The sequence below is a fragment of the Sparus aurata genome, chromosome 18 (genome assembly GCF_900880675.1).
Source record: "Sparus aurata chromosome 18, fSpaAur1.1, whole genome shotgun sequence".
Classification (NCBI taxonomy): Eukaryota; Metazoa; Chordata; class Actinopteri; order Spariformes; family Sparidae; genus Sparus; species Sparus aurata.
In genome coordinates, this window is record NC_044204.1 from 16,577,754 (window position 1) to 16,591,585 (window position 13,832).

The following is a 13,832-nucleotide window of genomic DNA, read 5'->3' on the forward strand; positions in this document are numbered from 1 at the left end:
GTTTCCTTACAGACACACATGTGGATATGTTACTGTCATGTTTTTCTCTCTACGTTTGGGTGAGAGGGTCCACTTCTCTGTACCTCCTCCACAGTGTACAGTCTTTTATGTCCCCAAGACAAATGACTGCACACTTTGTGGAAAATGAGGACCAATGCTGATCCCTAGAATGCTTACTATTGAACCATATTCTCTACCATAAATCACAATAAACGGTAGTCCGGGGTGAATAATATCAGGCTGAACAGTGCACAAATAAAGCTTTTTAAAAAATGAGTGACCTCACCAAACATTAAATATGTATTCGGTTATTTGCAGGGAGGAAACTGATGAAGAAATTATGTTTTTCAAATGTGCTGTTCTATTTGATAAAACGTTAAATTATGTATATCTTTACCACCAGCAAAAAGGCTCGTCATCGCTTGTAGTAATATTATGATAAAAATAAAATGAAATGTTTATCTTGTCCCACCATTTCAAAGATGTAAAGGCTGACAACGGTCAGCTCATTTAGCTGTATTTTGGTCTTAGCTGAAATGACCAGTCATTTTTGAATAATCATAATGATTTTTTTTAAAAACAGTTTATTATAATAATAACCATGTCTATTTGATACTGCTGGGAAGTATCAGCAGTCAGTATCCTTAGATCACCAATGTAATCGGTATTTCTCAGCAGTTGTAGCTGATCGTCTTCAACATGTCTGCTGATGCTGGAGTAATACTGAGACACCTGTGGGAAAGATTTAAGTGGCCAAGAAGGCGGTGCCTTTTTAAAGCAACATTATGTAACCTTTATTCCTTAAAATAACAGCTGGCAAAATCATGTTGATGGTACAGTGTCTTGTAACAGGGTGAATGGTGTCTCTTCGCCGCCCCTTCACTTGTTTCTGCACTATGTACCTTCAGTGAGAGGATCACAGCGTTGCACACGTTTACTTCGACACTTAACACTGTTATGACGTAATGGGTTTTGTTTGTAGTTCACACCTACATTACATCTGACAAACTGTTCCAGACCTACAGCACTGTAGGGGGCGCCAAATTGCACAAAATGTCAATTTCTACATAACGTTGCTTTAAGTTTTAATGTGATTCATTGAAAAAACAAACATGGGAATTAGACACAGCACTCTTACACCATGATTTACTGGAAGCTGCTCCACACAATTTTTTTTTGGCAAAAGCTATGAATGTTACAGCGACAAATTAAGCCCAGTATCGATGTGCTTTTGTGAAGTTAATGTAGTTTTTGTCTTATGGTGCATACTGTACGCCATAACTCATAAAATACCATATTAGGCCTTTCTTTGTCAATCTAGCTTTTTGACTTTGGTATGCTTTCGAATTTAGTTTTTGAATTTCAGCCAAACTTTAGGCTAGTGGCTGTGAAGGTACTGCAGGCGAGCTGAGGACATCACTTACATTAAACTAAATCAACTTTTTGATTTTCTATTTTGTAGTTAAGTTAAAATTACCATAACATATTTTTGACCAAGTATTTACTTAAGCAATCAAGTAGTCAGTGCTGATAAAACAGGGAGTTAAATCAGGTTTTACTCTTCATTTATTTTTAGGGAAACCTTTCATGGTAGACTCATTTGTTTATCAGAGTTGTGATAAAAATTTCGAAGATTTTCTGATTTGAAATTGGACTGCGTCTCTTAAGTAAAGTTTGGGAACAGCTGCTTTAGGCTGTACATTTTCATAAGCACCTTCCAGTGCATTTACCAACATTGGAAATGTTGCATTGCACAAAATTTGTACGCGTTGTTACACAAGATAACACCTACATAATATCAGAGATGGCGCTCAGGTAAACTTTGTTTAGCAGTCGACAATCTTAATAAATCACAACAACAACAACCATCTGTATAAAAGCTTACTTTATGAAGCACAGACTAAATATTCAGTAAATATGTCCTTTACATAGTATGAGCATCCTGTCAAAAAACAGTTCCGATATACAAACAAAAAGACAGATTCAATGCTGACATCAAAGTGCCGAAGTTGTCATTTTTTAAATAAAACATAACAATCAACAAATATTTTTTTCGTCACAATCCTATACAGGGTTCTCCCCAGAAATTCTTAGTATAGCGGCGCACCGTCTGTCGGGGGGGGGTGCGCGACCGCTCGTCAACGTCAGTCGGGGGGGGGGAGACACGGACGTACGGACAGCCGGTCATCAACTCCGTCAGCCGGGGGACGGACGGACGCTCATCGCCGTCAGCCGGGAGCTCCTAGCCGTCAACCGGGGGACGGCGGACGGACGGACGCTCGACACTGTCACGCGCGGAGTATAGCGGCGCTGACCGAGCGGTATAGCGGCGCAGCGCCGCTGTTCCACCGTCTGGGGAGAACCCTGCTATATTACAGCACAGGCCTACCCTAGAACATCGGGAAACAATGGTTAGCACGACAGCCAAAGTGACTATAAGGGGAAGGCTCCCTGTAAGAAAGCAGTTATTTATCCTAACAATACAGCTTTATAAAACGGTACTTCCTCTCTGAAAACTCAGCTCCACTTCAGCGTTTTGGTCTGTACAAGGATCCACGATTCCAGCTGTGATTCCAGGTTTCCAGCCAAGTCCCAAAAGGATCTCAGACCCCGTCAGTCACTATTAATATGATATACGAAGCAGCAGAAGCGCTGTGACCAGAGCCAAAGATATGAGAGTTCATATGGTTGATATCCACAGCTCTGGTTGTGTCAACATGCCTCTGTGCCACACTGAGGCTGACTGGGGGGCACTAAGCTCACTGATCTACAGTTGTGTCATAAGCAAATTACGTAGAAAGAGAAAACTTGTGTGTGTTTGTGTGTGTGTGTGTGTGTGTACGGTTTGGGATCAATTAAGGTGCTCACAAACATCACCACCTTCTCACATAACACGAGTCCTCCTTCCACGAGAAACGGGCTTAATATGTTCTGTTCCTCTATTTGGAAAAATGTGTGCTGGGTGACTGTTTTGCCTGTTCTTGGCTGGCAGAGACGGCATTACTTAGAAAACCAAACGGTCTCTTCTTCTTAGAAAACAAGTCTTTTCTCCTCCTCCTCCTCCTCCTCCTCCTCCCCCATGTGGAGGATGTTTTGATGGCTACTCTGCTGGTGGAGTTTTTTCTCTTTCTGTCCCCTCTTCAGTACAGGTCTCTTGACTTTAGCATGTTAAACTGGAGCAGTCCTGCTGCTGCACTCTCCAATCAGCCAGTCCAAAAAAGGCAGAGGCCTGTTTTCCCAAAAACATCTTCACACATCAGGAAGGATGACATTAGAAGAAACGAAACTGGAAGAGGGACTGACAGATATGTTGGGGTTTTTTTCAGGGCTGATACAGAGATACCGATACCGATTATTCGTAATTGAGGAGAGAAATAACCAATAGTAACTAAGTACAATGTACTTTAAGTGTAAACCAGGGCCCCATATTTACAAGTTTGGGTGTGTAAATGACTCATACTTGCAATCAGTCCAGTAGATCACCTCAGCTGCCAGCCGCAACATGGCCTCAATATAATCCTTTGGGGCAAAACTCCAACCGTCAAAATTACATCCACAAAAGTGTTTATTTTTGCCATTGGCAGGCTGAGGTTTTTATTTCAATGCGTGACAACATTAAGGAAACGTTTCCTGCAGAGATAGACCTTTTTGTTCAAGAGTGAAATCCTTTTTGTAACAAAAAAAATAGTATTATTCAAAAAGCTTCTGGAAATCATCTAGATAGTTATAATCAGTTGCTCAGTCATGCCTTTCAACGTAAAATTTTGCACTTAGTTCCTCCAGATAAACTCCAAACTCCTCTCTCCAACCCTAACTCATGTGTCACCGTCATATTCCAGCAACAACTCACATCTCACAAGAATGCAAAACCAGACTTTTCCTCCTTGTTACAAACACACAAGGATCTTATTATTTAAACAAAAGGTCCATCTCTGTAGTGAAAATGTTTCTGTAACGTTGTCAGACGCAACTTCAGAATTACAACCTCAGACTGTAATTAGCAAAAACCAGCACTCTTGTGGACGCAACTCCGACCGTCATCTTTGCCCAAATGGTTTACACTGCAGCCATTATAGCTGAGCTGCGGCTGCCAGCTGAGACGATCTACTGGACTGATTCCGAGACTTTCGCTAAGTGTGATTCACTCACACACCAAAACAAGTAAATATATGGCCCAGGTTTAAAATAACCAGAATTACCCTTTAAGTACCATTTTGAGGTACTCTTACTTTGCTTGAGAATTCCCATCTGCTCCTACATTATACTTCTAAATGTATAATAACTTAAGTTACTTGTTATTTCTAAGATCAGATTATTCAGTGTTGATAGGTGTGACTTTCGTGTCATGATGTTTAACCGATCAGACAGTGTTGTGGGCGGGATATTGATAGAGACTACAAACAGAGAGAAGATGCTGCATCAGAGCCGAAGTAGCACATTTTTATATTATTTTATCTGCAATTACAAAAAAAATACTCACAGTTAAATCAGAAAAAAAAAATCAGATCCGATAATGAGTCTGTCCCTCACCAGTACTAGTAAATGCCCAATAGGAGGCCAAACAAGCCCTGATAGGTCCATGAATCAGAACAGAGTTTGGTTAGATATTCTGTTAGAAGACCGAAAGCTACATTTTCTGTCATCCTTTGTGCTGATGGTGCTTTTGAGAGATCCAGGCTGTCTTTTTCCGCAGCAGGCCATTGGATTGTTTCTCACCAAACATGCTCAATAAATTCTTCAAACAAAAACATGACCCTGCTATACTGACTCCTCTCTGTTGACTACAGCTTCAATGTCTCAACCGGAACCAGTTAAAAAGAGCATGCGCGCGCACACACACATGCTGACCCGCCTCCCGCCCACACATTTACTTTTCTGCCCTCCATTTCGATCTTCAGACCTCTCACACCCAACCATATATTGTAACATATCAGCTCACCCTTCTGTGACATAAGAGGAGTAGATTATAGGATAAAACAGAATATGGCACAGTGCTTTCGTTCAGTCACATAATGTTTTCCTCTTCACTCTAGATTTGAGAGTTGTTAGAAAAACAAAACAGAATCAACACATCCGTATCTGGGGTAGCGACAGCTTAAAAAAATCACAGAGACAGACTTGTGATATCTCTGACAAGTGACTAACTAACACACTCCAAATCCCTCAACAGCTAGTGTCAAGGTGCCCTTGAGTAAGGCACTCAACCTCCAGTTCCTCTGCTGGAACAGCTTGGTGATCGGTCCAAACTGCGTCTGCTCCTCTTGGCAGCTCCTTCACACTAAGAGATGCATGTGACTGTGTGAATGTCAAGAAGGAAATTGCTGAAAAAAGAGCGAGCACGCTCTGTGTAAACCCGTCCTGGGGTGAATAAAGGTTTGTAGAATTAAATAAATAAATAAATATGCTATACATGGCAGGGACTTGAGCCTTCTGAGAAGTTCTTTTGAGAGTTTCTGTAGCTCTGGGTCAGATATGTTGTATCTTCACACGCCCAATCCACCCATACTGTACTGTAGGTCCATACACACGCCTTTGAGTGGCTTAGTGTGTAAACATGAGTGAAATAAAAAGGCTAAAATGCTACAGTAGTACCATCTCCATCTGACTGCAGGACGAGGACAGGACAGAAAGGACAAAGACAAACCAGTCTGGCTCTCTTTGTTCTCCATCTGGCCTTAAAATAATACATAAATTACTCCTAGTTCTGCTTGTAACTAAAAACACATTTCAACAAAAGACGACTGCATTGCTCTGAGTTTCATTTCAAAATAATACTGACGATGGTATAAATAGTGATCACAGTTATGATCAATTTCATGTGCAATAACAAAAGTTCAAAGAACTGAGGTTTGGCAGGGTCACTTGTCGGGTATCAAGCGCTTCATCTCCTTCATCTATTGCTCAAGGACAGAAACTTATCACCAGGGTTGATAAATTCTGGGAAGGAAATGACGGTCAGGAGGAACAGAGGAACCCAAAACACAAAACATGAAAAAAAAAAAGATGTTGGAAGATTGAGTTAGTTTGGCTTGGAGGGATGTTGTTTTGTGGTCTCTGGTCCTCCTTCCTCCCTTCAGCTCCTCTGTCCCAGGGCAGCGGCCTTCCCGTTCAGCCCGGCGTGAGCCTGACTGATGGACGGGGAGGACTGTGTCTTGCGGAGGTGGCACTCGCGGCCGGACAGGCCACCCTCCATGATCAGGCCACCCATCACGCTGGCCTCGATCTTCTCAAGGTCATCCGTCTCTGCGCGGATTTTGGCCTGCAGAAGGCTGATGTATGTTTCATACCGAGTCTTCTGCTCAGAGAGAGGGGAGGGAGGGAGGAAAGTGAGATAAAAAGACGATGAAACAAGAGTCTGTCACCTCAGAACTGGCTTTTTATGTTAGCTTCAAAATATATTCATAATTACTGCATTAATATGAAGACTGACTGACTAAAACAAAAGCTCCATCTATTATCGCATTTGCATGATTTAAATTTGATAAAAGAAGCAGTCGATGCTTGAGTTACTATGTGTAAAATTAATGTCGTTCTTGCTACTTATAAAATATATAGAAAATGAATACATATTAATAAATAAATATAACAATAAATAAATAAATATAACAAAATAAAATATTAAATTATTATTAATACACTAAAACAGAATGAGTATGAAGAGAAAAAAGCAGTGACACTAGCAATCTGTCATGGTTTTTAGCTGCCCTTTAACTTGGTTAAAAAAGAAAAAAAATATAAATGAAAAACAGGCAAACGGAGGAGTTCTGTATAAAGCCTGTACCTCATACGTGAGGTAGTGCTCTTTGAGCCGGAACTCCTCCCACTCGCGGCTTTTGGGGTCGACTGAGGGTGCGTTTTTCCGGTGCTCCTCCAGCTCAAGGCTCATCTGCTTCAGCTTGCTCTCATGACTCAGCAGCTGCTCCTCCTGCACCAATAACAGGCCAGAGAAAAACCGGAAGACCCCCAACACAGCCAATCAGATGTGAGCAGACACAAATAGAGTATGTGAAAATGCCCAGAGATTTTTAATGACAAGGGATTGTACATGCTGCTGCTTCAATCACTTGTATATTATGTACAATGCAAAATATCAACTAAATATTGACTGTAGTATTTACAATATTACTTTATGTTTGTAGAGTAAAGATGAGCCAGCAGAGTGTGATAGAGTGTCATAAATTGTATGTGTTTGTTTGTGTGTGTGTGTGTGTGTGTGTGTGTGTGTGTGTGTGTGTGTGTGTGTGTGTGTGTGTGTGTGTGTGTGTGTGCGTGCGTGTGTGTGTGTGTACCTGTTTGAGTCTGGTGGATGAGGACGGCAGGATTGGCCGACAGAATTTCTTCATGGAGCCAATGGCGGCAGGGAAAGCCGGAGCGGAGAACAGGGCTGCCACAAGGTTTATCCGGAAGATCCAGGACATCATCTCCTCCTCACTCCTGGAGAGACAGAGAGGGAAAGTGGGGGTGTGGGGGGGTGAAGGGTGAGACAGCAAGTGAGTGCATACATAATAGTTATTCAATAGATAATTATTTTGTTGTGCACTTCAGTTTTTGGGTTCTCCTACAAGAACAAGTTTAGTACATTGAAAAGACAGAAGACAAAATATTTCAGATTCACACAATGTAATTTAAATCAAGTCATCCTCTCTAAGTTGCATCAACTATTAGTTTGCACTGTGTGCCTAAATTCATAATTTATGTCTCAAATTTAATTTGGCGTTTTAGGCAAAGAAGCTGTGATTTTCAAACTGTAATTTTGATTGTTGCCCACAGCAGCAGAACTCCAGGCTGAGTTTATATAAACACATAGAAAGCCCTCCGTGACCTTCAAGACTTTGAGTTTGATTCATACTTCATACTTGCAAGTTTGATTTTATCAAAATGACAAACCTACACAAATTCCCACCTGTTCAACTGTGTTGGAATTCAGGTATCAAAACTATTTATTTTGAAGATCTAAATAATTATTTTTCAGTGTCCTGAACAAATCCTTTCAATTTGCATTATCAAGTACTTTATAAACTCTTATGGAAGAGCTGACACATTGAGGCAGTTCATCATCAGCCCCATCCTTCCATGAATGCAAAATAATATGTAAACAAACATGTCAGTATAAAAGGAAACCTTACATTGTATTCATTTTAATTAATTCAACTTTCTGAAGCGTAAAAAACATTTCAAATTTGGATTGGGAGACTTACGGGGCCTGCAGCAGAAAGACTCTCCAGTCCGAGGTTTTAAGCTTCAGTACGTTAGCTCTCTTGCTGTAGTCGGTGGCACGAGTGGCTAAAGCGTGGTGAATCCGCACTGCATTCTTCAAGTCGACCTCTGAAATGTCAGCATCAGGCTTGTACTCGTCCTGGGCAGGTAACCAACAAAAGAAAAAAAACATAAATTGCAGGTCTGATGTTTGGAGCCTTTTAATGCTGTTATGTTTCAGTCCATTTTCCATTATCATACTGAACTAGAACTACTTGTGGACAAAACAATTTTGGTAACTAAAATTTAAATATATTCTATTTTTATTCAACACAACATTTGTCAACACAAAATGGACGAGGAGGCATTGGTGCAAATATTTACTCAGACTTAGGATGTCAACGAAAAGAAAATTACAAACAAAATAAAAATGAAAACAGAAACTATAAAAACTCTGACTCAGTGTGTATCTGTAATATCCAAATGTCTTAATTCTCACAACCTTACGTACAGCCTCTCCACCAGCAGATGGAGACAAACACATAGCAGAGCAGATCAGCCTCATTTCCTCTCTTAATGCTCTTTCTAGCTCACTCCCTCTCAAACACCCAAGCGCACACACACACACACACACAGAACAGAGCAGCTAGCAGCATCCACCACCGCAATGACAGTGGTGGTGGATGTGTGTTTCTATGGTAACAGAGCAGAAGAAGAGATGCGGTACCTTCTGGAGATACAAGATCATCCCCTTCAGAACCGCATAGAACTTCTTCCAGCCACGCCGACCCCTCGGGGCTGTAAAAGAAGACCTCTAATGTCATACTCATTCATGTCATACATATTTACAGTGACTGGTGGTAAATGTGGTAACTTCAGTCAAATGTATGTGTGTGTATCTTTGTGTGTGTGTGTGTGCGTATGATCACTTACTGCGCTTGCCATCCATGTCTGCATGGCTCTTGCGGGTCAGCACTCCGTGTTTGTAGGTGACAGCGTTTAAGAGAATGGGGATAGCGATGAAAGGGTTACTGCCGTCCGTTACCCTGGCAACACGCTTACTCCCGCCCTCACACTGCTCCTCCACCAGCTCCGACAGACTCTTCCTCAGCTCCTCCTCCTCACTGCACACACAAATACCCATTCAGAAAAAGCACACATTCAAGTGTACTTCTAACAAAACCTGTGCACTCCAAATACTTTCCCTTGTAATGAACACAGAGTGAATACTCACACAGCCCACTCCAGCTTCTCATTCTTGATCGAGTTATACAAGATCTGTGTGGGGCAAAGTGATAAAAGAGAGGTCTTTTTTCTTGGATTTATTTTATTTAAGAACAGGAATGTGAAGACATGCTTCAATTCTGAGACATAGAAGGACATCCATACCTTTAATAAGTCTTTAGGGAAATCTTTGCCATTGTTGAGACCGTCGAGATTACTGATGAACTGCTGGCAGGACATCTTCTTCCCAATGTTCTAAGGAGAGGATAACAGACCGATAGAAATAAGTTTATAAATTTAGGATTAAACCTTACCTTGATTTGGCATGTGTTTGGAACCATGTTGTTCTATATTTAGCTTGGCTCAGTGTCGAGACAAAGGTTCAAATCCTAAAGCAGCTGATAACTTCAACACACTTTTATGAATGCAGCTTTACAACTGTCCACTAGGTGGCAGTGTGATGCTGCTGGTTCTACTAGTGGTGGTGGTGAAGCTCCATTAGAGCTTATACAGTGTCAGCTCTCCTTGGGTTTTAACCTCTAATTATGATGCATCATTAGAGGGTGAAAACATAGGGGGGGTGTTTGTGTATTAATTCCACTCTCTGCCAGAATCAGGCCTGTTACCTAAACAGACACATATTTTAGAATAACAACTGAAGAGACCGACTGCTGTTACTGAAAAAAAAAAAGGATTTGCCTAGTGGCTTTTTATTCACATTTTCCTCTGAGGAGGCCATGCAATAGTTCCCTTTTTTAGGAAAGTACAAAATAACATGTGTCATGACGTGTTTTATGCTCCATCTACTCATAATATCCACCAAATAGTGAACATGGTGTAGTTCACAGCCACAGTCCAACTTCATGAACTAATCAGTTTAGCACATAAACCAAATTACTAACTTTTTTTAACATTAAAATAACAGCTCCAAAATCAGTTTGATGGCACAATGTCTTAACAGGCTGAATGATGTCCCTGTCTCAGCCACCCCGCAAATCAACTGCATTTAACACAGCTAATAATTACTGCATTTGATTGGAAGTGGAACACAGGCCAACACAATCAACTATTGAATATTTCTACGTGGTAAACAATACTTATGCAACCAGATATGCTTGTGTCACTGGACAATAATTAAAAAAACTGAAAATATTAATTGGTATGATTCCTTTATTATTACAAGCCCAATATGATATCAGCTTCAAAACTACTGTATTCTATTGTTAGTTGACAGGGATGGCACAGATGTCAGTGAGGACAATGTTAGTACTATAATTATACTTACCACCTGCAAGGGCAGACAGGGACCAGGGGGCCAGATTTGGTTAGCGGGGAGGAGGGTTTGAAAGGGGGGGAAAGGAAATTGAAAAGAGAGAAAGGATATTAGTTAGATGGGAAATATTCATGAAAAGCATTATTAGCAAGGACTGAGTGGACTTGAGCAGAAGGGTCGAGGAAAATCACAGCACAGGGGCCTATGATACTGAATGTGTAATGTTGGCCAGAGCACAGCGCTCCAGTTTAAAACTGAGCAGATGAGACTGTTTGAGGAGAGGAGAGAGACAGAAACAGGTCAGAAACTAGGCCGTGGAGGAGAGGGAAAGAGAGAGGAAAGGGTAGAGGGAGAAAGGAAGAAATAGATGGAAAAGAAGATGTGAGCTGAGACCTGCCATCGCTGACAAAAGACTGTGTTTATACTTTGTTCTGCAGGGGGATTAGAGAAACAGGTATCCTGCGGAAGCACTAAGATGGGGATCTCCAGTACGTACATGTCCGTGCAGATCTGTGTTGAGTAGCATGAGGGCGCAGGTTAATGTGTGGGCTCCGTCTGCAACAAGACAACATTACACAAATTCACGTGAATGTAATGTCACACATTTCTTTGTATCACATGCGGACACAAACTACACATCATAAACAGCATCCGTGTTAATATAATCTAATCCAGTGCTGTAACTGTTCTGATTGATCCAGTATGTACATTTGTCATGGTCACATTTGAAGCTTTTGCAAGCAGCAGTGTGTAAATAAGCTGCGGTCACGGATGTTTGTTAATCTGGGAACAATGAAGAAAACTGACACAGTAATGTAAAATGAATTTAGATTTATGGTGATATTTGACACAGCTGAATTTTTTCACTTTAGTTTGTTTCTAATTACCATTAATGCCATCCTCATCATCCTCGACACCACCCTCACGACTCTGACCTTCAAAGGTGGGTGTCTGTGGGTTGCAGTGGCAGAAGCGTCTGGAGAAATGTACGAGGACCCTCTCTCTCTCCTGGGTCTCTCCCATCAGTGGAAAGGCCTTTAAGAAGTTCCTGTCACACACACAGACAATATCCCGAGGTCAAAAGGGGGTCAAATGTTTCCCCAGTAATGCTGCTCTGGAAAAGGAGTGATTTAAATCACTTCTGGCAGTAAAGAGAATCTGCAGAGGAGCAGAACTGACAGCCTCGTTGGAAATCTTATGAAACATTTCACTTTGAGAAAAACTTTAACTGTCGTGCCCGCTTTTAAAAACTTAAAAAGGTCACATACTCTAGTATTTTGTCATAATCTTTTTGTCTTTGTGTGCATGTGTACACTGGCTGCACTTTTCACCTGCAAATAATTGGGTTTGATTTAGTAACTGTTTGGCAGATTCAACCATTTTCACACAGGCTGCAGTCCCCCTTTAATACTGTACATTCTGATGTGAAACATTACTATAGGCCTAAAACAGTCTATTTTTAGTGCACCCCATGACACACTTTAAGGTGTAAAGTGGGTGGAGTTACCCTTCAATGATTAGGCCAATGAAAGGTTCAGAGTCATGTCTTCACATAGGCACCAGGATTTGAAAAGCAGTCCACTGGTCTAGCTGACAGCTGACCCAGATATATTCTTCTTCCCTTTCAAAATTTGATGCCTACATTACCCACAATGCAAATAAGCCACTGAGAGACATCACTGGAGGCAATTTATCTGATTACATGCCGCTTCCTCTGGAGCCACAAAAGGCTTTATACTACTTCTGTTACATATGCATAAGTGCTCACCAAGACCTACACACTTTAAGACGTAAACATGGTGATTATCATTTCATCTTTTTTATTTCAATCTTCAGATTAATCAATGATCAAAATAATTGTTGGTTTCAGCCCTACATTAATGGTTCCTCTCCTGATTTTACAATCAAGATGAAGACAAGAATATTGATTAAAAGACTTCCTGTACAGTCAGATTACTGCAGGCAGTGACCTTCATTAAACCAGACTTGTACAATTTTACATTTTACTTTATAAAAACAGTAAGCTAATCGAACCTATCTAAAGTGCACACACACGGCCTCTTAACTGAGCAACCCTGAGCTGAAGGCAGCAGTTCGAGACAGCAACATGTCAGGTACAAGGCAGTGATGCACTCCGTTGCTGTCAGCGCCACTGGCTTACTGTGCTCAACACGACAGCTTGATTAGCACAGAGCTAATGCCTTCTGAAGAGGCAAAGTGGAGAATACACAGACGCACGCATGTGTATCGATGTCTACATCACACACTCATCACTCCCAAGTGCTGACTGTGCATTTACCTCAGGGCTCGATCCAGCGACAGGCCGGAGAAATCAAAGAAACTCAGGTACTCTGATGCCACCAGCTGGCTGAACTCATTACTGCAGGGAGAGAGAAGAGAGCATCAGCACTTTGACGTGGCACTAAAGACATATGGATCTGTTATATAAAAATTTTCTTAATGTATTAAAGAAGAAATGAGGTTAGCTTGTGCAGATGGGTTTGATTACAGGTTAATAAATCAATCCAGTGCATCTACATATACATCATGTCTCATCAATACATGTGTGGAAGGATGTTTAAATACTGAACATATGTGAGTATGTCAACATGTTTTCCTCTGTGTCTGGGGATTGGTCAGTCCATCAGTCATTATGTGTGTGCATCTGTGTGTGCGTGCTCACTTCTTGCCCAGGTGTCTGGCCACATCACAGCGTTTGAAGCCCTCGAGGTGATAGAGGCGCTTGGCCAGCCTCTTGGCGGCCTCACAGTCGGCTCGGCAGCCATTGGCCAGAGTGTCGGTGCTGCCACGCTCCAAACGCTCCAGACTGCCCAAATCGCACTCGTCTGAGTCAGACAGCACGTCTGTGAGGTTGGCATCGCTGGAGAAGAGAACATACACACACACACCAAGACACACATGCAGGTGGATAGGTTAATGAAGGGAACACATGTCCATTGTTACATGCCCACTCACTTAAAATGAGACAGAGCAAACAGAACTGATGAGCAGAAAACTCAATTACATAAACATATGTTCGCATACACACAAACAAAAAGTCAAATGAGGTTTAAATGACTTGTTATGCCACTGACCCAGTTTCAACATCACTTAATGTCCTACTTTAATGCAGTGAATC

At 41.4% G+C, this 13,832-nt stretch overlaps 1 protein-coding gene across 2 annotated transcripts in view; it reads right to left on the reverse strand.

The window, feature by feature from the left end:
- Positions 1-2,993: 2,993 nt before the first annotated feature.
- The window catches only part of psd2 (pleckstrin and Sec7 domain containing 2), a 38,564-nt gene continuing 27,725 nt past the window's right edge, over positions 2,994-13,832 (reverse strand). Inside the window, exons 4-15 of one of the 2 annotated variants that reach the window (XM_030396634.1) lie at positions 13,377-13,574; positions 12,993-13,073; positions 11,629-11,741; positions 11,190-11,248; positions 9,586-9,675; positions 9,431-9,474; positions 9,130-9,320; positions 8,924-8,994; positions 8,199-8,356; positions 7,290-7,434; positions 6,782-6,925; positions 2,994-6,295 (exon numbers count right to left, since the gene is read on the reverse strand). In XM_030396634.1, the coding sequence (XP_030252494.1) occupies positions 6,074-6,295; positions 6,782-6,925; positions 7,290-7,434; positions 8,199-8,356; positions 8,924-8,994; positions 9,130-9,320; positions 9,431-9,474; positions 9,586-9,675; positions 11,190-11,248; positions 11,629-11,741; positions 12,993-13,073; positions 13,377-13,574 (1,516 nt within the window). In that variant the 3' untranslated portion in view covers positions 2,994-6,073. Of the gene's footprint in view, positions 6,296-6,781; positions 6,926-7,289; positions 7,435-8,198; positions 8,357-8,923; positions 8,995-9,129; positions 9,321-9,430; positions 9,475-9,585; positions 9,676-11,189; positions 11,249-11,580; positions 11,742-12,992; positions 13,074-13,376; positions 13,575-13,832 lie in introns of both variants that reach the window. The other variant, XM_030396633.1, reaches the window with a different exon arrangement.